Source organism: Orbicella faveolata, unplaced genomic scaffold (genome assembly GCF_042242905.1).
Source record: "Orbicella faveolata isolate gen_17 unplaced genomic scaffold, um_ofav_v1 contig_25, whole genome shotgun sequence".
Lineage (NCBI taxonomy): Eukaryota > Metazoa > Cnidaria > Anthozoa > Scleractinia > Merulinidae > Orbicella > Orbicella faveolata.
Window position 1 is genome coordinate 2,417,501 of NW_028301553.1, and position 26,302 is coordinate 2,443,802.

The 26,302-nt window shown below is 39.9% G+C and overlaps 2 protein-coding genes across 2 annotated transcripts in view; both read left to right on the plus strand.

Moving 5' to 3' along the window:
• LOC110042196 (E3 SUMO-protein ligase RanBP2-like) overlaps positions 1–10,298 on the plus strand; it is a 25,735-nt gene extending 15,437 nt beyond the window's left edge. Inside the window, exons 27-31 of the mRNA XM_020747545.2 lie at positions 109–209; positions 562–696; positions 1,259–5,961; positions 6,423–7,688; positions 8,049–10,298. Of these exons, the coding sequence (XP_020603204.2) occupies positions 109–209; positions 562–696; positions 1,259–5,961; positions 6,423–7,688; positions 8,049–9,633 (7,790 nt within the window). The 3' untranslated portion in view covers positions 9,634–10,298. The remainder of the gene's footprint in view (positions 1–108; positions 210–561; positions 697–1,258; positions 5,962–6,422; positions 7,689–8,048) is intronic.
• A 3,458-nt stretch (positions 10,299–13,756) lies between these two features.
• On the plus strand, positions 13,757–25,204 carry LOC110042217 (P2R1A-PPP2R2A-interacting phosphatase regulator 1-like). Its single transcript, XM_089293211.1, has 9 exons — positions 13,757–14,172; positions 14,269–14,304; positions 14,538–14,581; positions 16,041–16,086; positions 16,711–16,827; positions 19,045–19,109; positions 19,228–19,286; positions 20,524–20,895; positions 21,602–25,204. Exons 1-8 carry the CDS (start codon positions 13,993–13,995, stop codon positions 20,874–20,876), a joined length of 900 nt encoding a protein of 299 aa, XP_089149337.1. The 5' UTR covers positions 13,757–13,992; the 3' UTR covers positions 20,877–20,895; positions 21,602–25,204.
• Positions 25,205–26,302: the final 1,098 nt, after the last annotated feature.

The window sequence follows — 26,302 nt, forward strand, 5'->3', positions numbered from 1 at the left end:
GAACGTTCGGTAAACCCAGACTTTTTTCAGTTCTTTCAGTTGTTTTCATGTCGAAGCTTGTACTGTCTAGTTGTTGGTTTTAATTCAGGTGAAATTGTATGTTTTAAGGTAAGCATCTGGACATCCGTCAGCTTTCTTACCCAGAAAGCCGAAGCTCAACCAACGTCTCTGATGTTCAGGAGTCTGATGACAACTTCTGGGTCGAGCAGGTATGAACTTACTTAAAGTGACAGTTAGAGCAAAGTTCTCGAATTATATATATATTTTTTACCGTTTTTCGAAAGTTTGTGAAGTACAGTTGAACCCCGGTACTTCGAACTCGGTTATTTCGAATTCCTCGTTATTCCTATGTCGACCATCTGAACTACTCCTAGGACTCGTAGTATTTCTTTCGTGTTTACGTACAGTATTTGAAAACCATTAGAGGAGTCAAATTTACTCTCAACTTTGTAAAGACCAGGTACATGAAATTTTGCACCGTGTAGCATACCTATTATGTAATATGCAAATCGAGGCAGAAATTGATAGCCAGGAGGTCATTCTCCTTTCTTTGCTTTGTAGCCACAGGACTCGAGCACAAAGGATCTGATTGCCAAACTGAGTGAAGTGACACTCAACAATGGCTATCTCCAAGAGCAAATGGCCATCAGGGACGAAGCTATGACAAGCATGTGCGAGCAAATTCAAGTTTTGCAGGTCTGTAGATAGCAAAGACTGATAAACATCTCATTCCTCCTTACAATGGTGATATGTAAACAGCAAGTCATCACAGGGGACGAGAATTTCGAAAGTCGTCAACTCGTATATATTTTTATATGTAACATCACTGAAATTCTCAGAGCCAATGTCAAAACAAGTATATGACTATTAGTATGTAAGGAGGTTGGATTTATTTGAGCTGGCGACTAAAACTTGTAAATAAAGCAAAGTGTCGTTGCGAGACAATATTAATTCAAAATATAGAGTTTTGTGGTCAGCTCTTCTTGAGCCATTCGTAAAGACGTCACAAGACCCCAACTATCAATAGCGGTAAAATGATGTCTTTATACCTGTGGTTTGCAGACTCCGCATTTAAAAGCGCCCTCACCCAAGAAAGAATTCCCAGATTACACTGTAGTTAAGGAATTGTTTTCAAGTTAATTGATCACTTGATACCATTACATATCAGGTGCTTCCCGGTCATAAAGGTTGTGATTTGATGGACGATTATATACACCTTATTCAGTAGATTAACATGTTATGTGTTGTTCTCTTGTAGAAACAAATTAGCATGTTGCAAGCATCTCAATACGGGCCTCTTAATCTGTCTGCGCCTGCAGCATCTGGCCATAGTGAAAACGATCAGAACAAACCCATGTTCGAATCCACACCAGTGGCTACAAGACAGATGTCTTTGTCGTCAAAAGGTGTCAAACCCCTTACAGCTCCTAACATCAAGGGTCCACTGAAAATCGATTCCAGTTTCTTTGCTGGGTTGAGCACCAGCAACAGCCCTGAAAAGCGAGCAGAACAGGTTGAAGAGTTTACAGCAATGCCAACATCCCCAACATCCCCCGGTAGGACGAGACATGACTCATCCACTTCATATACTGAAGACATCCATTTTGAGCCGCTCATAGCCCTCCCTGAACAAATTGAGGTACAAACTGGCGAGGAAGATGAAGAATTAATGTTCAGCAGTAGAGCCAAACTGTATCGCTACGACAAAGAAGTTTCCGCTTGGAAAGAACGCGGGATTGGCACCATGAAGATTTTGTATAATTCAGAAAAGGGACGTAGTCGGATCTTAATGAGACGTGAAGCTGTCCACAAGATTTGTGCCAATCACTTCATTACAGATGATATGCAGCTAACAGATAAGAAGGGCACAGCTAATGCGTGGATTTGGAATACCTTTGCCGACTTTTCAGAGGAGGTGTCGAAGCCGGAACAATTGGCTGTCAAGTTCAAGAGCCAAGATGATTTCCTGCTCTTCAAAGAGAAGTTTGAGCAGTGTCAAAAGATGGCGAAGAGACGTGCTTCTAAAGAACAAGAAACAACAGCAGTCGGCACAAGGCAGAAGAGTTCTGACCTGATGGCAAAGTTCGCTCCAAAACTTGGGTCTTGGTCGTGTTCTGTTTGTCTGATTACCAACGAGGAACGTACGACCGTCTGCGTTGCTTGCGGTGCTGTTAAGCTATCAGATGGTACTACAAGTACTTTGGAGGCGCCTAAAACTGAGTTTCATTTACTGAGTCAAGCAACGACCAGCAGTGCGTCAAATACTGTCTTTGGTGGATATAAAGGAAATGCGTCATCAGGAAACCCATTCACGTTTAGACAGAGTGATCCGGGATCTGTCAACAGCTCGCCGTTGAAATTTGGAATAAGGGATTCAGGACCCAGGAACAGCTCACCATTTACATTTGGAAGCAACAATTTAGGACCTGTAAAGAGCTCACCATTTACATTTGCAACGAGCGATACAGGAATGACGAAAAGTTCCACATTTACATTTGTTAAGACTGATGGAGAAACAGTAAATAGCTCACCATTCACATTTGGAAAGACTGATGCAGGAACCATAAGTACTTCTCCATTTAGATTTGGTGTTCATCCATTAGCACCTGATGATACATCTACTTCAGAGACAGCCGCCGTTACAGCCAGACAAGTGGTTGGTGGCTCTCCCGAGTTGTTTCCAACTTCGAAGCCTCCAACAACTCAACCCTTCGTTTTGGCAGCTTTTGGAGTCCCTGCTATTGCTGGCAAGACAAACACAACATCGTTCCCTTTTGGTTCTCTAGGCTCGACTGGATCATCACCTTTATCAGTGAAGATGCCACAGAAAGCTGTCTCTGAAAACACTGCCACTACTGTTGAGAAATCTCTATTCGGTGGTAGTACGCCAGAGCAGGGAAGCGCTGCTTTGTCCTTTGGTTCTTTTAACTCAGGCACTTCTCCGAGTTTTGACCTTGATTTATCACCCCATTCAACATCCAGAACACAGACCGATCCTTTGGTGTCTGAGAAGTTTGCGGATGTTAATCAGGTGACACCAAATGTTTCCCAGGAAGCCAGAGTTATTCAGAATCAATCTCAGCCTTCGTTTTCATTTGGTACACCTACTGACAGGCAAGAAATGCCCGAAGAGAAATTGTTTTGGCAGCAACGTACTGGTACCTTTCAGTTTGGTCCATTAGACGCTTATGCACCCCTGGGTGGAGCCACATCTTGGACTGCAGGGGTTAATCTGTGGTACCAAGCAGCACAACATTCCTCGAAGTCTGAAACATCCCAGATTCAGAGTGCTCTGCAGACATCCGAGATGTTCTCCCAGCCACTTACACTTTCAGATTTTTCTGGCACCGAACTACTTCGACGCCTTGCAGCTGCTAAAGAACAGCAAGATTATGCAAATCAGGAGTTGCAGGTTGGAGGTTATAACTTCACACCTTACGTTGTGAATGAACCTGCCGAAGCGGCGTCCCTTCAAAGGGTAACCAAGCCTATTTCCACTGTAATTGTAGAAGAGTGTGACGACTTCGACCATGAGGCAGTTATTGAACAATCAGAGGATTCCACAGACGAGAATTTAAGTTATACATCTACTGAGGGTGAAGAGGATGACGAGGAAAATGAAGATTCCATTGAGTCTTCCTCGCCAATGCCGCCCATACAGTCATCTCAAACTCAGCCTCCGTTTTCACCAAGTCAAGGGAAGCCACTATCCACCCCGCTGAAGCCTGTTCCAATCCATTCCACGCTTGCTGAGAATACCGGACCTGCTAACCTTCCTCCTCATCTCACTGGTAGACGTTTTTTGACACCTAAGAGTGCTCTAAAGGCTACTAAAAGGCAAGACGAAGACTGTCTTATTGTTTATCAGGTTCGCGCCTCAATGGCCAATCGTGAAAAAGCCTCTCGCCTTTTCCTTCCCTCCAATTTTTTCAACTATACAAAGCAAGAAGAATGTCCTGGATGTCTTGGTTGCCGTAGAGTAGCAAAAGAATCGGCAACGTTGAGCGAAAAGGAGGATGAACAAAGCCCTCTAGTGTCTCCTTCCGAAGAGAATATCCGTAAGCCAGAGAAAAGCGAAAGTGGAAATGCCAGTCATGTGTTTGGTGAATCTTCAATCGTTGGTCAACTAACATTTTCATCTGTAAAGCCAAAAGAAAGTGACGCATTTTCTCTGACGAAGAACAAGGATGCCGCTAAACCTTTTCAAGGAGCTGGTGCGCAGCTCTTTGCTGAAATAAGTGAGGACGTCGAAGGCCAAGATGAAGACAAGTTTCATTTTGAGCCAGTCATTCCTCTCCCAGATGAGATCAAAGTTGTTACAGGTGAAGAAGGTCTGGAGGTGTTGTTCTCTGAGCGAGCCAAGCTGTACCGTTTTGATGCTGACTCTGGTCAGTGGAAGGAAAGAGGTGTTGGAGATGTAAAGCTCTTGCGTCATCCGAAATCTGGCCAAGGAAGAGTTCTTATGAGAAGAGAGCAAATAAAAAAATTATGTGCCAATCACAACATTAATTCTGGAATGGAGCTTAAACCCAATGTTGGATCGGACCGCTCTTGGGTTTGGTACACTCCAGCTGACTATGCTGAAGGTGAAGCGAGACCTGAGAAGCTAGCCATCAAATTGAAGTCGGCAGAAATTGCAGGGAAGTTTAGGGACGTTTTTGATGACCTTAAAGAGACCTTCTCTTCTGGAATGCCCTCCGAAGTGGAACCAACTGATGACCAACAGGGAGCTGGGTGCGCCCTTTATAAACAATTTATTTCTACATTTGCTGCTTCTTCTGATACTTGGACTTGTGAGATGTGTTACGTCGAAACCAATACAAAAGACTCGAGATGTGTAGCATGCAGCACTGCTAAGCCTGTTGCTGGATCTCTTGGACCTTCGTCTAAAACAGCAGGAGAACATACGAAAGTTACGCCGACAAGTGTTCAACCTGTAGAGCCGAACACATTTCAGGATTTCAACAAGGACTTGACCTCAGCTGGCTCAATTTTCCAGTCACCCGGAGTAAAGGGATTGGCCAGTTCTCAGCTTTTTAACATTGGACGAGGAGAATCAAGTGAAGATAAACTAGATGATGAAATGTACCTGTCTCCGAGTAAGACGTCCTCTCCAAGTAGGCAACGAGTGACTCCACAAACGCACGCAACACCATTCCTCCAAGAGAATGTTGTCACCAGTCTTCCTTTTGGCACAAATACTCCAGCCAAGTTTACATTCAGTCTACAGGTTTCTCCTGAGTCTCCCTCTCGCAAAGCGAAATCACCCATATCACCTGCGTCACCCTTGTCTCCAGAGAGTCCTGACCATGCAGAGGATGATGGGCCACATTTTGAGCCAGTGATACCACTTCCTGAAAAAGTGGAATCCCGAACAGGAGAAGAGGGCCAAGAAGTGATGTTTTGTGAACGTTGCAAGTTGTTCAGATATGATAGTGATGCATCACAATGGAAGGAAAGAGGTGTCGGTGACATCAAGATACTTCTCAACCCAAGCTCTGGAGGATACCGGGTCTTAATGAGACGTGAGCATGTCTTTAAACTTTGCGCAAATCACATGATTTCTGTGGATATGGAGCTTAAACCCTTTCCAAATTCTGACAGAGCCTGGTTGTGGACGACACTTGCAGATTTCTCGGACGAAGTAGCTGTGGCAGAGACTTTAGGCGCAAGGTTTAAGACAAGCGAGATCGCTACTGAATTTAAGGATACGTTTGACAAAGCTTTACAATCTCTTAAATCTAGAGCGGAGAATATCACATCTTCAGCAAAACCAGAAGTCAAACAAACTGACCAGGAAACTGCCATGAAACTTGAAGATGACATTTCACTCGTGTTCGAAAGAGGAGTTACAGATGATCAAAAGGAGAGAGCTAAACGCTTAGAATTGCCAAGTAATTTTTTTGGATTTGAGGACTCGTCTTCTGGAACCGACTCCAGAGAATCAGACCCAGTTGCAAGGTGGGTAGATAGATATATAGATGGGTAGTGGTCTGCTAGGGTACATAATGCTAACCTATAGACACAGAACATTGTACATGACATTTTACGATTCCAGCTACTTCAAGGGCATTCTCAAGTCAAATACACAATCTAATGTTTGGAAAATGTTTACCTTTGGTTCTTTTTCCTCGCCAATTTTGTAGCCAGTCCAACTGTAAAATGAACATTTATAAAGAAATAAAAATGATTATACTGATTATACTGATTGTAATGATTATAATGATTATAATGATTATTATAGCCTCTGGAGTCCGAATTAATGACAACAGCAGTAAAGCCAGAACCATTTCTGTGGCTCATATGCCTTTCCCTCTTCCGCGACATGTTTCTCTTGTAATTGTTTGTTTCAAGTATTATTGTTTTACTGTACGTTTCACGACAGCCATTAAAACATTTTATATTTACTTTTGTTTTTACAGTCAACTAAGCCAGCCGACAGGCGATGTTTCTGAGGAAATATCAACGCCAAGTAAGTCAAACTTTCTGTTTGGTTCTCCTAGTGTGGCTTCACTGTCCTTCCAGTCAGTAGCTGCATCGTCTTTGGGTGGCAGTCCATTTGGCCAAAAATCCCAGCAGAAATCTCCAGGATTTACTGGTGCTGGTGCTCAGCTCTTTGCTGCTCAGAATACTGAGGATGACGATGGCACAGCAGAGGTAGACCATGATGGACCACACTTTGAGCCAATTATCCCACTTCCTGACATGATCGATGTCAAAACTGGCGAAGAAGATGAAGAAGTCATGTTTTCTCACAGAGCCAAGTTATATCGATTTGTAGCAGACGACAAGCAGTGGAAAGAACGAGGAGTTGGAGACATAAAGTTATTGAGAAATAGACAATCAGGAAAGATGAGAGTCTTGATGCGTCGAGATCAGGTGCTGAAAATTTGTGCAAATCATCAGATAACCGTTGACATGAAACTACAACCCAATGCAGGTTCAGATAGATCCTGGGTGTGGAACACATTGGCGGACTTTTCTGAGCAGGAATGCAAAGCAGAACAGCTTGCGGTCAGGTTTAAATCAGAAGACATTGCAAAGCAATTCAAAGATAAGTTTGAAGAATGCCAAGAACTGTTGAAGGACCAGACACCAGTGAAGACAGTTCAAAAAGAGCAAGCGCAAGAAGAAGTCAAAGACGATCTTGTCACTAAGTTCAAAGCAGCTGAAGGGTCGTGGGAGTGTGATATCTGCATGGTGAGAAACGACAGTGATACAGTTGAGTGTGCAGCTTGTGGTGGTCTGAAACCAGGAGCAGAACCAAGTCAAGGCCAAAAGAAAGATACAAAAACGTTTCTATCTGGATCTGCTGCACCATCTTCTGGTTCAGCGTTTTCATTTGGATCAGCTACATCATCCACTGGTGCAGGATTTTTATTTGGTTCAGCTGGAACGGGCCAAGGTGATGCAAGGTTTTCATCGTTTGGTTCATTCGGCGAAACACAGAATTCCAAGTCAGGAATTCCGATAAGATTTGGTTCCTTTCAGCAAGAAGAACATGCGGCTGAACAGCAGACTGAGGACAACAAGGAAAGTGTTTCTCCAACAGTTGAGGAAACGCCTCGTAAAGAAGTTGAGGACGAGAAAGATGAACAGGCTCAGAATGTGCAGGATGTTGAAAGTACTACTGACCAAGCAAAGGCCGAAGATAGCAACAAAGAGGAAACAAAGCCTACTGGGGAAAGGTCAGTTGTGCCCAAATTGTGGGTTAGAAACTTTTCATAACTACTTCTGAACTCTCATCTTAATTCGGAAAAAAACCTAATTTGCATTCACTTTCGACACACTGATCCACATATGCAAACTCTAAAATAGGGCAAATCTCAGTTGGGAGAAACTATTACAATAAAACGCTTCATGTTGAACTGGAAGTGGAGTTAATTAGATTAATGTATCCGCCAAGTTGACACTACCCTCAATGGTGAAAGTTGTCATTTAAGTGTATTAACTAGTTTCTTATTTGGTAAGACTTGTCATTGTTCCTGATAAAAGGTAGTAAAAAATAGTGTTCTAACAGATCATTCTACGATTTCTGTTTTTTCCAGTGACGAGGCATCCCCACCTGACGAGCAACCCGCAAAAGATCCTTCACCGAACACAGAAGAAAAGTTTCTTTTTGGTTCCTCCAGCATCTCTTCTTTGTCGTTCCAGTCGGTAGCTGCCACGTCTCTGACCAGCAGTCCATTTGGGCAGAAAGCATCCAAATCATCTCCTGGGTTTGCAGGTGCTGGTTCCCCTCTGTTTGCCTCAAAAGCTACAGGAGACCATGATGAATCAGTGACCGAAGACGACCATGATGGACCCCACTTTGAGCCAATTATCCCACTCCCTGACAAGATCGATGTCAAAACTGGCGAAGAAGATGAAGAAGTCATGTTTTCTCACAGAGCCAAGTTATATCGATTTGTAGCAGACGACAAGCAGTGGAAAGAACGAGGAGTTGGAGATATAAAGTTATTGAGAAATAGACAATCAGGAAAGATGAGAGTCTTGATGCGTCGAGATCAGGTGCTTAAAATTTGTGCAAATCATCAGATAACCACTGACATGAAACTACAGCCCAATGCAGGTTCAGATAGATCCTGGGTGTGGAGCACATTGGCGGACTTTTCTGAGCAGGAATGCAAAGCAGAACAACTTGCGGTCAGGTTTAAATCAGAAGACATTGCAAAGCAATTCAAAGATAAGTTTGAAGAATGCCAAGAACTGTTGAAGGACCAGACACCAGTGAAGACAGTTCAAAAGGAGCAAGCGCAAGAAGAAGTCAAAGACGATCTTTTCACCAAGTTTAAAGGAGCTGAAGGATCATGGGACTGTGACATCTGCATGGTGAGAAACGACAGTGATAAAGTTGAGTGTGCAGCTTGTGGTGGTCTGAAACCAGGAGCACAGCCAAGACAAGACCAAAAGAAAGGTATGGAGACATCGTTTTCATTTGTGGGTTCTACACCATCTTCTGGTTCAGCGTTTTCATTTGGATCGTCTACACTATCTACTGGTACGGGGTTTTCATTCAATCAGACTAGATCTTCCGGTTCTGGATTATCATTTGGCTCAGCGGAAGCAAGTCAAGGTGATTCAAAGTCGAGTTCCTTCGTTAGTTCGTTTAGCCAGACATCAAATTCAAGCTCGAGAGTTACAGTCCGCTTTGGTTCTTTCACGCAAAAGGGGAATTTGAGTGAACACACTCCGGAAAACCAAAATGTTGCTTCTCAGTTAGACAAGCAAACGCCTCATGAAGATGACAGTGGAGGTGACGTGGTAGAAGGTAAGGCTGCCACTGATGAAACACAGGCTGAAGATGCCAGCAGACAGGAAACGATATTACCAGCAGACCCAATCAAAGTTGATAGAGAGGAGAAACCTGTAACAGATGGTCTCCCTCTCAGCAGTGGAGAGGACCAATTTCAGCGTCAACAAGACATTTCAAAGGAGACGGCCGCCGAATCGGATGAAGGAGGCAATGGCAATCCAAGTAAAACATCAGACGAAACCCATTTCGAAGAAAAGTCTTCGCCGAACAGCGAGAAGCAGCCAGTACAGGATAGACCCAGTGATTGTGGAACAGAGGACGCTGCATCGAAAGCGGAGAATACCACTGAATTGAACGAGCCAGGAAGCCTTAGATGAGATGAAGTGAAACAAACAGTAGATATTAATCAAGCGAAAGACGAGGGAACAACACAGAGAACGGAAGTGCAACAAATGAAGGGAATTCATGGTAGTCTGCAGAGTACAACTAAAAGCTTAAGTGTTATATCGTTAGAAAATCGCTACATCGTGTGAACCAGCAGACTGCTAGAGTTATGGTTAGTATGACCTGTGATAGGATCGCATCGCGAAGACTGCTGACATTCAGCGTAGTCTCTTCCTGTTGTGTTTCTCAGAATTAAGTGAATAATATACCACTGAGACACACCAAAAGGCAGCCTTTATGCTGGTAGTTGTAGAGACGCTTTGCCAGAAATGCTTTATGTCCAATTATATGTTACCTCTCAAGTATCGGTCGTGAATGCATTAATGAGAAGTTAATAGAGTTTGCATGAATAGGGACTTAGATCAAAACAATCGGTTACATTAGCACTATTACAATCAACTGCCTCTCCCCAGCGATGGGTGTTTGATTTCTCCTTACTATTCCACTACAGTTCTCTAGAGCAAGTTATGAGAATAAACGACCTTGTCAATACTAAGGAAGAGTAGAAAGTAGAATTTAGGATCTGGCCAAGGTTATCAAAGGACAGTCTTCTCAAGCATATTTTAGTTACGTATAAAATAGAATTTTGAAAGCCTCTGTTTAGTGTGCACTGCTATTGTTATAGAAAATTTATAGTTAGGTTTGTCAGTATTTTCATAGACAAAAAATCAATGCTAAATTAACATGTTGTCACTGATATCTTTTATTGATGCCCGTACTTTCTTGCTGCTGGGCAAAGTTTTAAAATAATTTTTGACACGGTTGACGAGACGAGCGCAACTAGTTTGTGACACACCGGACAGCTTCCGCGACGAAAACAGATACCTTGAACGTGTTTTTCACAAAAACAACTACAACGCTGACTTTATTAGACGAAACATTTACCGACCTACTGAAGTTGACGCAACGAACAGGAACCCAACGCCTGTTACTACAGTGACTATACCTTACGTTAAGGGTACTTCTGAGACCATCTCACGGATCCTACAGCCCTACAACATCCGTGTAACCCACAAACCTACAACTACGTTACGACACTTACTGACCAACGTGAAAGACAGGGACGAACCTAACAACAAACAGGGAGCAGTTTACAAGATCAAATGCTCCGACTGTCAGGCTTCCTTTATTGGTGAGACTGGCAGAAACCTTAACACGAGACTGACTGAACACAAACGAGCCACGAGAAATGGTGATGTCAACAATCACATTGCTGTACATCAACTGACAAACCACGACATTGACTGGGACTCTGCTCAGTGCTTAACCTACAGTACAAATTATTTTCAACGACTGACTCTGGAAAGCTGGTACACTAACCTAGAACAAACGCCACTTAGCAGATGTCAACAATTACCGGCGCCTTACAAACACATACCGACAGATTACTTGACGAATCATCCTACAACCCGACTTCACACAAAGCCACGACTATAAAGACTTTGACGAGACGAACGCAACTAGTTTGTGACACACCGGACAGCTTACGTGACGAAAACAGATACCTTGAACGTGTTTTTCACAAAAACAACTACAACGCTGACTTTATTAGACGAAACATTTACCGACCTACTGAAGCTGACGCTACGAACAGGAACCCTACGCCTGTTACTACAGTGACTATACCTTACATTAAGGGCACCTCTGAGACCATCTCGCGGATCCTACAGCCCTACAACATTCGTGTAGCCCACAAACCTACAACTACGTTACGACACTTACTGACCAACGTGAAAGACAGAGACGAACCTAACGACAGACAGGGAGCAATTTACAAGATCAAATGCTCCGACTGCCAGGCTTCCTTTATTGGTGAGACTGGCAGAAACCTTAACACGAGACTGACTGAACACAAACGAGCCACGAGAAATGGTGATGCCAACAATCACATTGCTGTACATCATCAACTGACAAACCACAACATTGACTGGGACTCTGCTCAGTGCTTAACCTACAGTACAAACTATTTTCAACGACTGACTCTGGAAAGCTGGTACACTAACCTAGAACAAACGCCTCTTAACAGATGTCAACAACTACCGGCGCCTTACAAACGACTTATCCACGACAGAAACGAAACCGACAAACGGACTTCTAACAGACCGACTCAACAATACACGGACCAAAACCGACCTACTTGACTAACAATAGACGGATCGAAACCCACCAATGACTGATGACAAACTTTACACGAGTCTTTCAGCCAATACCATCATGGCTATACTGACCAATCACGTTCAACGGACCAGACTTATAAGATCATCGACTGACAAACACTATTCACTTGACTCTGAAGATGACTTCCGCTCAGGTTGTCGAAACGTCAGTCACCAACAACAGTTCTTTTCAGAACTACACTCACCCGGACGATCACACTATACGAACTACTGATACTCCTGGGTTCAAACCATTTACTGTGAAACGACTTATCCATGACGGAAACGAAACCGACAAACGGACTTCCAAAAGACCGACTTAATTTGACTAACAATAGATGGACCAAACTTTCACTAACGATAGACGGATCGAATCCCACCAATGACTGATGACAAACTTTACACGAGTCTTTCAGCCAATACCATCATGGCTAAACTGACCAATCACGTTCAACGGACCAGACTTATAACATCATCGACTGACAAAAACTATTCACTTGACTCTGAAGATGACTTCCGCTCAGGTTGTTCTTTTCAGAACTACCCTCACCCGGACGATCACACTATACGAACTACTGATACTCCTGGGTTCAAACCATTTACTACGAAACTTCACTGAAAAGTTACAAAATTGAAAAACAACGTTACGCTAATCCTGGATTAGCTTAATCGTGCTTTGAACGACCCGACTCAGGTAATAAGTTGGGCTGATTACGTGTCATCTTTCATGAACCGCGATGGTCGGTTGTGATTGGTGGATTTTGATCGTCACATTTCCAGTCAAAATTTCGACGATGTCGTTCTGTTGCTCTGTTTCTTGATACTTTAATAAAGGCAGTCGGGAGTCGAAACGTCGAGATCTACATCTCAGGTGGCTATATTTTACCCGACCACGACGAGGAACTGAAAACTGACAATTTCTCATTCTGAGAGGAAATCGTATCCAGTAGGCTACGAGTAGTCCCTCTTTTGCTTAGTCCGTCGTGCGTAACGCGAAAGAAAACCGCGAGAAAAAAGATGCGCGGCCATTTTTTTCTCGCGGTTTTCTTTCGCGTCACGCACGACGGACTAAGCGAAAGAGGGACTACTCGTAGTCTACAGATCTAGAGTCAAGGGAGTCATTTTTATATTTTCCCTTCAAATTCCGAGTTACAGTTATGAATGGAATATACTCTAGTCAAACAACAACAACAACAACAGGCTTTTAACAAAAATATTTTTACAAAGTTAAAGGGGAAATAAAGATTTTTGTTGTTGTTTATAACACTACAGTATCCTGAAAATAGGTGTGAAAAAGCTGAGCTACACGCCAGCTTCCCTCTCTTCATCTATTTTAACAATAGACGTCAATCGAGTTACGTTCGATTCGTTATCTTTTACAGCTGCTATCAACAGAAATGCCATAACCTCTTATTTATCAGCTCGTATCGAAAGACAACTGACGCTTTGTGGATCTTTGTAGAAATTTAATGACCAGAAACACGCGTGAGAACCCAGAATGTGTGACACACCCACAATACCCAAGCCAGTATGAAGTATTTCTCTCACGCCCCAAGCTTATGGTGTAAATTTCAATAAAACGTTTGTTGCCTATAGTCGAGATAAGTGTGACTCCAAAACCTACAAAAACCAACTTCCCTCCAACAAACGTCTCCCGGCCGTTTTGTTTTATCCAGCCAAGCCGATGCTTATCTCTTGTTTGCGTGGCATGAAGCGACTAGGAGTATTTCTACTCCCCTGGATAGGTTACTGGTCTATTGCAGGGTTGCCCCCAGCATTAAATCTGCCAGTACTCGTTCATACAATCATGCAACCACCGACCGGCTCCACAGTTCGTCTTATTTACTATTTATTTATTTTCTTTTGTTTTGTTTGTTTGTTTGTTCTTTTTTTGAGAGAGAGAGTCGAGCCCATGAATTCGAGCTAATACGGTTGAAACAGCCAATTTCTGGTTTGTAACTTGAGCAATTAATAATTAAAGTACTTGTCCGGTTCCGAATAAGCACTCTCTCTTAATGGCCTGCATACATTTCCCTCCCGCACACAAACACAGGAAGTCTGGCCCGAGCGGAAGCGCTAGACCGGAACAATCCCTTGCGGGCTTGCAGATGTTGTCTTTGAGAGCCGTAAAGCAATATGGCGGCTAATGCAATGGAAACCGATGAACTAGGCCATTTACCTTCGAGTACGTTACGGAGATCGAATTCTGCGCCTAATGTTAGTGCTGCTGTGGTAAGCGATCCTATTCCCATATTTCAGCCACTACAGACTGCAAGGCAGCGACGTTTCTCTACAAGTCAAATGGCTGTGAATGTTGTGAGTAAAAAATTCCGCGAACAAATGTCAAATTTATAACTTCTTTTAGGCTTGCTTTTGTATCTCTTATCGCCGATTTGTGCTTTTCTTTCTCAGGGATCTCCTGCGTCAAGAATAGCACAGATCAAAAGGGTATAGTGTTCCTTTTCGTTTTTGTTGTAAAAATACAAGCTTAGTTTATTGCGACAAGTTTATTCAATGTTATGTTTTCTCATGCCGAGTTTTTCCTAACCTGACATTGCCTCCAGCAGACGATAACAACTTTTGAAGTATTATATTACCACTGTAACAACTCAACTTGATTTTAAGATGGTGAAATCGAAAGCCGTTAAAAGAATCATTGCTTTATCATTCAACGATTTTAGGAAGAAAGCATGGACGATGCCAGTCGTGAAAGACAAGTAGAAAGGTGAGTGTTGAAAATGCCGACCGGTTCTTATTTTCAATTAATTTAGAATGAAGACTAGTATACGGGCAGGTTCCTATGAGGAATTCTAGATAATTTGTTGAAAATGCCTGAATTTCCTAAGACAGTGCTGGGTTTGAATGCCTTGTAGTATTAAGATCGTCTATTTTTAAACTGGTACAGGATTTCGAGATACCAGAAGCTAGCTTAGTGTCTAGTCACGAATCAGATATCTTTTGAAAGCTTTACAAGTGGTCTCATTATGCTTCCAGGATTCTTTTCGTGTTTGTATTAAGGTATCATGTTACATATCTCTAAAGAAAATATTTTAAAAATACTTGAACCAGATGATAAATACACGGCCGTATTATTTTGGGACATCATTGACGTACAACAGTGAGATACTGAAATTGGTTATTTAAGGAACATTAAACTTCAAATTGATACAGAGTTGATGCTCCAACTTTTTATAATCTGGACTCTAAATTGTGCCCTAATTTATAGCCTTTCAGATATTGCTGAAAATTAACTTTATTTATCAGTTTTTGAGCAGCTCTTAGTTTTCCATAATATGGCTATTTTATGTAAAACTTATTGCTTAGTGGTTCAAACAGGCTAGACCACCTTGGTGCAAAAATAATTGAAATAATTTCCATATGAAATAAAAGTTATTTTTGACTGTATATGTCTAGACATATATACATGGAAATTGCATCGTAATGGTACTCTGAGGAACTAATTTACCATTTGCCATTATTCTTAAAATAAAGGTTTTTAAAACTGGCTTAGTCACATTTTTCCTCTCATTTTTTTTTTTTGTCGTACTTTATCATCATCTTTAACAATCCTCTCAGAAATCCAAATTGCTTTGTCTTTGTTTTATATATCCTGAGAAAGTTGTGAAAAATGAAAGGTGAATGATGAAAAGGAAAATATCTTGTACAGCACTAGCCACTGATACTTGCAGGCAAAGTCATGTGAATTTTGGATCAGCTGTAAATCTGAATATGTCTGCCACAAGGAGCCTACGCAAGTAGAAATCCTTGTTACAGTTTTCAAACCAGTTGTTGACGTCTTCATTTGAAAAAGCATTTGGCCTAAAAACAATTTGGCCTAATGGTTAGTGCACTGGAAATCTAGATTGAGCTGTGTAGGTTCAAGTCCTGGCCAGGTGAAAGACACTTTTAAGTACTTTCATGGTACCTCTCTCTACCCGGGTGTATAAATGGAGACTGGTGAGTTAAGTGCTGGGGAATATCCTCCAATGGACTTGCATCCCATCAAGGGGGGAGTAGAAAAACTTCCTGTCATTACACTAGGCTCGAATGTAGACCTAACTTTTTTACTGCACAGTTACATGTATATGTAGGTGGAATGCTTGTACGTGACTGGTTTTTATTGTTCATTTTAGACAACTTTAGTTGCTATTTAAGAATTTTCTGTTTACATCTCATTTTCTCAGTGAACTTTTTCTCACAATTGGAATACACGAGAACATGACATTAATGGTAAGTTGTTTAATTCATTGACTCAAGTGCATAGCTTATAGTCTTCTTATATGCTACTCATTTCTTCAATCCTCTACAAACTGTTAGCATTCCAACATATCTTTAATAATAAATTGAAAGCTGTAGATGAGATAAAGATACTGTTCTTTTGTGGAGACCATTATTTCAAAGCACTATAAACTCTGTAACAACTGTGAAAACTAAAATCAGAGCAATCCCTGACCAGTAATGTCAGAATAGCTGAAGTTTTTCTGGTATTGTCCTGTTCAGCATTCTAGAGCTCGCCCTGTTCAGTTTTGTTAACTATTGTCAGAATAGTGTGTAGTTGGAGCCAGTTCTTACCCCAGGCAACCTTGACAAAAGTGCTTGGAGACAACCTCTGATAGTCAGACCATACAGACAAAAAGACACAACTCCTTATTGTTTCATGTTATCTAAACCAGTTAACAGTGTACTGTAAGCAATTGAGTAATTATGAGCAAGAGCCCCTTACTTTGCACGCTACAGAAGGTATGGAAGGTAATAATGACAAGCCACCAGCTGCCTCCCTCCATTTCTTTCTACAGTTGTGAGATATAAATTAATATTTACCAGTGCTGAAAATGTAAGTCTTTTATTTCTCAGGATCACGACAAAAACCATGATTCAGACATGCATGAACGGCGGAACTCTTTTGATGATCACAGACATGCATTCCCATCACCGTCGTCTTTGTCATCATCACCAACAAATAATCAGAGGGTGAGATATAAAAGTTTGTTTTATAACCTTGGAGAGAGACAAAATTAGATTTAAGAAGTTATCTTACATGTAACCTCTAGTTGAGTTAACAAACATCTCTGTTTGTATGCTTAATATTTCTACCACTCCATAGGCATATCTGAGATTTCTACACTGATAGTTAACATTGAGTTCTACAAATTTACATGTACTAATTTGAAATCACAAATTTACATGTACTATACATCCATTTTTCTCTGATTGGGTGTTCTGTTTGATTTATTTGTATATTTAGTTAAGTAGTAGTAATCAAAGATTATGAGAGTGCTTTTGACACTGTCACTTTAATATATATACCTTAAATATATGGTTTCACTAGCTGACATTCAACCTCTGTCTATTGCTAAAATCAACGTTTTTCATAGACAACCGAAGTTTTACAGACAGATATATCATCGTGTCAAAGTCCATGCCAGTATAAGAGGTCCCTGTACTAACTATGATTTGTTGATTCATTGCGTGACAGCACCAGTTTCCATAGACTCAAATTTCGTGCTCCATATTCTCACATTAACTGGTAATGCTTAAGCGTACATAAAAATTAATTTGAAAAAGTATATTTTATGTACATTACTCTAAGCTGGAAGCACAAATATAAGCAAACATTTGCAATCGTGTGCTCGTTTATCATCAGCATAAACAAACTCTTTGCAACTGATTCGAGTATTTCCCCTGATGAATAAAGTAGACAGTATTTACATAATTTGCCGTTTGATCCTTGGTTCAGGCACACTCTTATGGATCTTTTTGCACCAATTTCAAACAATATTTGACTGGATAGATACTGATTTACATGTATCTGTCGCGACCGGAACTAATCAGCAAATGCAATCAAAATATAGCTGGTTTCCCACAATTAACATTCCAAAGCCAAGGCGATTCAAAGTCATGTTCATTAACATACAAAAAAAACAAGGACAATTCTTCCCTCAGATTTCGATATATTAAATGCTACTGTCGAAGCGTTTATATTCACCAATATCCAATGCTGAGAGCACAAAATAGCAAAGCCCACGGCGACTGAATGAAAAGAAGTCAAAGAAAGATCCAGCCCAAAGATGAGCTTGCATGGCCTGCTTACATGCTCACGTGTTCGCCACATGTCCGTATCACATGTAGTCACGTCTTAAACAGTATTAAACAGTACCAGTTTACTGGCCGTGACATGCCCCTACAAAAATCAGGTGGTGTGGCCATTTTGGTGTCCTTACGGGAATATGGAGTTTTTCTGCATATAACCATGCACAGGGAAACCAACTCTGAAAAGTTACAGGCCAAAATAAAGCTTGCATTCTACGAATGCAACAACCAGTTAGACGCTACATTGCACCACAGAGCTCTGTACATATCCAAGTGCCATCAGTTTTCAGTATTTCAGACATAGTCTAGAGACTCAAGTGGCTTATATTTTTTCATATCCTCACTAGTAAGAACATTTCCTTATCATTTCCTGCTTTTTCACAGTAGGTTGTGCAAACAGTCAGTTTGTCTATATAACAGAAAAAAAAATTACAAGGTGGCTTGAAGATAGCAATTTTCCTTGTGTTAAATAAAATGTTATTATTCAACATGATTTTACCACTTGAAAATGAAATTTGTTCTTTCTCTTCGCCATCATGAAATATCCTCTTTGTATACTGTGGTGGGATTAAAATTGCTCTCTATAATGATTGACTTGATGGAAACTGTGTGATGTGCACATGTTGTTCAAAGTACAGTTGAACTCCCCCCCCCCAACGGGGGGGGGGGACTCCCATATAAAATGGACAGGGGTGCTCATTGTACCTTTAAGGGGTTAAAAAAGTGATTTTGTTACTTCTTAGGGTGTTCAGTGCTCATCCTTTTTGGGTATTGATGTGTTGTTTTAGAATTGGTATCTCTTAGAGTGGAAAAAATTTGAAGCCATGCCCACAAAACAGGATCTTGGTGCCTTTTCAAAATTTCTGAGGAGCACCCACGTCCTTTTCATATGGGATTCTTGCCGTTGACTTGAACCTCTCCTTACAGACAATTTATGATTATATTATGGACACCTTTGAGTTATGGGCAGTTCACTTAAACCCAGCAGAACCTGAAAGTATTCATATAATCTCTTCCTCTATAATACAGACTCTTAGGTCTGCCCTTTGGTGTCTATATTAAAGATGTTTGACTATTATTCTTAATAATGTTTTTCAGGGGGTTAGAAATGCCAGAAGTCTTACTCCTAGTCCAGTACCCAGTCCTACTCGAACAACGTTCACGTAAGTGGAGTACAAATACATAGTTACTTTAGACAACATGTTATTTTGAGGACTTGCATTTGCCCACCCCTATCTCCATTTTCATGGTGAGTAATTTTGGCAGTGCTTCTCTTGGCAGACGGAGAAGTCTTAGTCCTGTTTATTTTCGACCAAGTACCTTAGCAGTGAAAAGAAAATGTAAGTACACACTTTTAGTTTTAAAAATAAATGTACAAAAAATAGAAATTATTAAAAGCAACTTCTAGCTACTAGTCTAATTCCTTTCAGTACCTTAATTTCTAGCTCCCTGTTTTAAGAACGAGCTTTAAGTCACGAATTATTTGAAAAGCTGGTGTCCAAAATGTGCTATAGGGCCTGCTCAAATGAACAATAAGACAACACATGAAAAATAAAACTCGACAATTTTCTTTAAAAAGTGCCATCCCTAGGACACCAGACAACCCCTCTAGCTAAGAGCCTGTTTAAGTAGAGTACAGTGTATTTATATACCATGTAATTTTCTGGCTTGTGTATTTTGATGATCTGATAGCTGATGATGTAAATCCATTTACCATAATAATTGTTATAAATTAATAGCATGTAAATGTGAGTTTCTGCCTGAAGCCTTCTCTGACCTTTTTACGTTGAGTCATTTGGTCAAAGTTGGTAATAAACTACTAACACTGAATGGTGTTTAATATGACTGTGCCTACTAAAGTTATAAGCCTTTGCTTGGAGAAAAGTTGCTGAAAAGTCTGTATTAGGAAGTGTTGTATTGAGTGTGAAGTAACTTTTCTCAAACTCATTAATAATTCATCAAGTTTAAACAAAGGAAATCATGACCGTAATGGTGTTTGGATATCTGATCTTAATTAGCATAGATTTTTATGATTTTAATTCTCCATTTTCTCCTTAGTTTTAGTTTCGATTGAGAAGATATATCAAACACGAAAGACAGTGTTTGACCACATTTCCAAACACCTTGAAGTTGGTCAAAAATACTCCGCTACATGTCGTATTTCAACTCTCTTCTCGGTGTTTGGAAATGTGGTCAAACACTGTCTTTCGTGTTTGATATATTACGTTAAACACAAAAGCCCATGGATGTTTGACCACATTTTCTTAACATCGAGAAGAGACTTGAAAACATAACGGGCAGCAGAGTATTTTTGACGAACGTCAAGGTGTTTGGAAGTGTAGTTAAACACTGTCTTGAGTGTTTGATACATTTTCTTGATTGAAAATAAAACTACATGTAAGGAGAAAATGGAGTTCTAAATAAAATCTGAAAATCTAATATGCTAATGAAGATCAGATATCCAAACACCATCACGGTCATGATTTTCTTTGTTTAAATGTAACAAATTATTAAATGAGTTTGAGAAGTAAAGTGGGGCAATTTTTGAGTAAAGAATACTCTGCTTCAACTTTTCAGGTCCATCAGAAGGTTTTGAGCCAGGTGTCAGTCCATCAAAGCGTCTCTGTGATGTTTCACCCCTAAACTGTTCATCTGACATTCCATGCGAATCAGTTCACCTTAATTTTGATGATGACAATCACTTACATGAAGATCCTCATAGCTCCTCAGCATCTGATTCATCTTCATCATCATCATTATCTGCCACTCCCATGCTCCTTGGCGAAATACAAAGACATCCTTTGCCTATTTATCGATCAAAATTTACCCCACCAAGGTCACCTCTGGCTGGTCCATCCACAACACAAAGTCATCCCAGGAGTATAGGAACCTCCGCATCATGTTTCACATTTGCTCCTGTCAAAGATTGATGAGTGCTCATACCGAAAGGTATATATCAAATGTTATTTATTTTACTAGAAGTGTTGGTTAGTGCAGATCGAGCAGACCAGGTTCAAGCCTTGGCTGGAGACATTGTGTTGTGTTCTTGGCCAGGACACTTAACTTTCACAGTGCCTCTCTACACCCAAGGGTATAAAAGGTTACCGACACATTTACCGCTGGACATAGATAATTCTGCTGTGGACTAGTACCCACTTCATCCTGGGAAGTGGAAAATACTCTTAGGCACTTCATATATCTAGTATGTTTTTCATTTTAATGTATAAGGAACAATTTTTAGTTTTCAGCTATATAACTAATATTAATTAATAGCCACTCAGCTGTGTTCTATTCTGATTCTCTCATCATTTTCCATTGGCTGATAGACAACAATCATGTGTGCACTGCTCTTGAAACTGAGGATTATTCTTAAGTTTGGATGTTAAAATACACATAATTTTAGGCTTTTTGTGTTACGAAAGCAATTAGACTACTTGCCCTTGTTTTCTATGAGCAATAGTCAACTCGACTACATCTTGTTGACTATTCTTTCATAACATACTCAGGCCCGTAATCTTATTGTTGAAAGTAGTGGAAAACACATTTCATCATGCAAATGACTCTTGTGCTTTTATTAACTTCAAATTAATAACATGCATTATACAGATTTCCAGGAAATCAGCATACTTAACTTGTAATTTTATTACCTTTACAGGTTTATTTTTCTATTTCAGACAATTTACAGACAGTATTTTAGAACTTTATACCAGACAAAATGATATAATCATTTTGATAATGGCATTAGATATATATTAGGGAGATTTGCCATGTTGTACATATACATAAAGTTACTGAGCCATTTAGGTAGTAACACCTAGTTCTGTATTGCTTTCATACTTATAGTGAACTTAGAAAAGGAAAAAAAAAACAAATCAACCATGAATGGAATTACATTTGAATTAGTTTTTTCTCTCAGTCTTATTTGCACCACTAGTTAACCAAAACTTAACAACTTGCTGTAATTAGTTTTTAGTTTTTGTTGCATTGAATATGAAAAGCAAACATTTAAGGTCAATATGCTACTGAGGACCTAAAAATGTTTTGAGCGGACATCTGATCTTTTAAAACTAAACAAAATTATTAAGCAAACAAGCAAACACTCTTTAGAACAGAAAGTGTCCTCATAGGAGAGATGGTCACCTCTGGAAGATAAAATGTTTGTCTCAATGTGGCCACGATGATAACTTACAATTTAGTGTTTCCAAGTTGAGAGATGTCTGCCTGTAAGTGTATATGGTTGTCGGATCATTGATTTCATGTGATATTCATTTGTATTGATGTCATTTCTTTTTTCTGTGACCATTACTACCCTCTATATGTTGGTTCCATTCTGTGGTACTCTACAAGTGGCATATTTCATGTTTCCAGTTACTTTGCCACTTTGCTCTCTCCCAAAAACTTCCCCTTCTCAGCAAGCGCAGGGGTTATAAGGCGAGCAATAACAAAATTTTGCAACTCTGATGAAGGTGGACAGAGGCCACCGAAAATTCAGTAAAGAAAGATCATAGATTGGATTATGAAGAAGTGTATTATAAGAGAAGGCCCTGCTATCAGTACATTAAACTAAAGTTATTAACTTTAGTTTGGTTACAAAACTTTCACTAAGTGCAAAGAACATTAAGTTAACATACTGTAGGAGACTTGAGTTTTTTACCAATTTATCTGTTTCCCTTGTTGTTGGGTGGTAATGGTCACAAGGGATTTTGGTCTTGTCGTGTGGTGGTCATCACTACATGATCTCCAAATATCTACATGTACTGGTAAGAGACAATGTTGTGTTTGACCATCAAGTGACGTTATCAGTCATGCCAGAAAAAAATATTATATCAATTGTAGATACATGGACATTTTTGAAAGTGGCTGTAGTTATTTATTTATCATTTTGTAGGCAGAGGTATAAAATTAACATAAATTGAATAGTTTTCATTAAAAATATAGTTATAGTTTTATTATTTGGCTGCAAATAATTAGCTTGCTATAGCTGGACAGGAAAACAGAAAGCAGAAGACAAATCCTTTGTGAATTTCTTGCCCAAAAAAGTTTGGCAGACCAGTCTGTCTGAACCCAATCCTTGAATCATGGTTTACAGATTTTTGTAGTTTCCAAACACCCACATGTTTGCAACATTATGTAACAGATAATATATTTCGTTTTATGCTGTGCTAAAATTTAAGGTTTTATAATTTAAATGAAACAATTTGAATAATGTGTAGTCAATGCGTCTAACATATAATTTTATTATAACTTCCGGCATGACCAGGGACTCAGTAAACTATTTTAAATTTACTAAAACTACTAAAAAAAAGTTTGGTTCTTTTTCTTACTTTTCTGTTGATTCATTAATCCTTGAAACATGCATAATTGAGCACTATGTCTGGATCATATGATTTTAGGAGGACCAATTTGAAAAAGTGCTCAGTTTCAATCAGGAGAAAACAACTATTTAATAATAATTTTTGTTGGACGTCCCTTCTTTGAAAGCATTTGTTGTTACATAAAGTACATTGGAAACAGCATCAAACTTGATAGAAACCAACATACAAACTGAGTAGTACCCACAAAATCTGTGAAACACTGTGCAAAGGAAGGTTGTTTTCCCAATGTTTTTCTGTTTGACCTTGTTCCTCAAAACTGCCATTTGTCAATCAGTAGATTGCTGGACAGGTGGAACTAATCAGATTGTTAAGTTTTTAACGGTTACACTATAAAAATCCATTGGGGAAAAGTTGTTGAAACATGATCCTGATAAATTGCACACAGGATGTTTGGATTTGTAAGTCCTTGTTTGGAACTAACAGTTCTAAGATGCTTTCTCAAGGCATTGATGGGAGACTGTTAAATGCCTTTTTGTTGTGTTGTATATGTATCATGGAATTCTTGAGTCAGTCAGTGGGTTGAAACTGTTGAAAACTGGTAGTAGTCTAATAAAATATTGTATTTCAGTAACTGTAGATCAGTTAATTTGCCAGTGTCTTAATGTACCTGTATTGTTTTAGTCTGCTAAAAGAGTACTACTAAGAGTAGCTTGTTAGCCAGATTTCAAATCATTTGGGGTTCCTCAGGTGTGAATAGCATCAGTGCGAGTGGGAAGCCATATTAAGAGGACAGGGGTGCTCCTCGTACCTTTTAGGAGTAAAACAAGTGGATTTGGTACCTCTTAGGGTACGTGTTTAGGCTCAAAAGGTCCACAGTGGGAACTTTGTTGGTACCTTTTAGGGTATTGAGCAGAAAGAATATGACAGGAGATAGTGTGTTGTTTTAGAATTAGTACCTCATACAGGCTCACAGGGGTGACAAACATTTCAAGCCACGCCCACAAAACAGATTTTTGGTACCTCTTAGGGTTTTTTTTCAAAATTTCCAAGGAGCAACCCTGTCATTTTTAAATGGGGGTCCCCCCAGGTGGGAAAGCATATGCCCTAGTGGCCGTTGACAGTGAGAGATCCCAATTCACATTTTCCTGGTTTGAACTCTGGCTGGGTGCACTGTGTTGTGTGTGTGGGAAAAAAACTCTTGCAGTTACATGTACTCACTCTAGATAAAGTATTTGTCATGGAAACATGGCAAAATGCTGGGTGACTGTTTTTGCATATGCCTTCAATGGTTATTTTCAAAGTTATTACTCTTAAAAAATGTTTTGTCGCGTAAATAGTTATGGTAGTAGCGTCAGTTTTTAAAGATGATTTCCAGTCTATACTGCACAGTCTCGGTACCCTAATTTAGAAACATAAAAAAACCTCACTTGTTGGAAATTACGTGAATCAATGTTATTCGTTATGATCCACATACTTTATCTTTGAGGCCTTTCAAATTCCTTTTCCAACTGTTTCATTGATTTTTACGGCTGCAAAGTTGTTTCATCAAGTGATATGAGAAAGAACGAAACCTAAAGCTTTGTGTCCATAATGGCGGTTGACACAAAACTTTGAATTCACTTCGAGTAAGTAGTTGCAAAATGTTCACATTTTGTGACGTCATGCATGAAACAAAGCCAAAAACGTGAAGAAACTCTCAAGGGTGCGCAGTACGGACTGGAAATCATCTTTAACAGTTAATTTTCTATGGCTAAGAAAACCAACCTTCAACTTTTAAGAGCAATGCGTGTATAAGGTAATGATCTTTAAATACTGTATGTCAGAGTCACATAGCCTGTATCCAAATAATAATATTTTGAAATTTGTAAATAGCGCTCACAATATTCATATACTTCATGTAACTAACCTCATACATACAATAAACACATCAAAATACCTTTGAATAGTGTCCTGAGTGTAAGTGGTTCCAAATTTAGTTGATTAGTAGCAGGGGTGGATCTAGGAGGAAGATGCAGGGGGTGCGTACCCCCCTTGAGATGAAGCCTTCTTCTTCGTGTTTGCTTTTAAAATTTGTTTACCTCACGAGTCAGTTGTGCCATTCCTTAATGGAGCACCCCCTCCTGAGAAAAATCCTGGATCCGCCCCTGAGTAGCTGTGCATCTCAGTGTTTGTGGGGTCCCTGGTTGTTTACCATTTATATGAAGGAACCAGTTCATTAACAGTTCCTGCAAGTGGTAAACAGAAGTGCCTGATGATAAGTTCCATTCAGATTGGCCATTTACCATTTACACACACAAAAGAGCATTTCACTGAAAGAGAGTAGAATGAGTTTGACCTGATCATAATTTAAAGACGGCAGTAAAAAATTGCAAATGCACATTTCCACTGGCACATTTTGGTTGGTAATTTTGGACCATCTCTCAAGACATTCTCTTTATTTTTAAAGTTTCCCAGTCTGTGGAGCCAGAATTGTCACACCATCTCCATTCTGACCAAAATTTCTGGAATTTTTGGGTAAATGGTAAACAACCCCTCGCTCAGTTTGGTGGAAAATTTTGCCACTATTTCTCTTGGGGCAAAGGGGTTAACATTGCTTATAAAACTGGCTGACTGCCTATAAAGGCTGTGGCCTGGTTTAACCTGGTTCTAGTCTGTTGCACAGACATTTCGTATGGGAAGTAGGCACTGAAGCAGGTCAAAAAATAGGGAGAGAAAAACCTAATACCAATACCATTGGAGTTTTCAAGGAGGAATATGAGCAGCACTTTAAAAATTATGTAAGCCTGATGAAGGCCATGTATATCTGGTTTTTGCTGAAGCTCTGGGCAGAATAAACTATTACGTACAAGAAACAATCAATTGTAAATCTGAGTTGAGTCCTGGTAAGGCTACACGGACTCACAGATATGCAACACATGCAGAGGGTTAAAGAGGCTGTTTGCAGCTGAGGTTGTGATCAAAATTTTCCTAAATATATTATATAATGACGATGGGCTATAACTTAAAGAATGCCAGAAATGGAAAGAGCATATTGAAAATAC

What these genes read in the sequence shown, in the direction of transcription:
- LOC110042217 (XM_089293211.1), top strand. Translation starts at nt 13,993, where the DNA reads ATGGCGGCTAATGCAATGGAAACCGATGAACTAGGCCATTTACCTTCG. An exon ending in GAATAGCACAGATCAAAAGG is followed by an intron (nt 14,305 to 14,537) that starts GTATAGTGTTCC and finishes CAACGATTTTAG; the next exon opens with GAAGAAAGCATGGACGATGC. An exon ending in CACCAACAAATAATCAGAGG is followed by an intron (nt 16,828 to 19,044) that starts GTGAGATATAAA and finishes AATGTTTTTCAG; the next exon opens with GGGGTTAGAAATGCCAGAAG.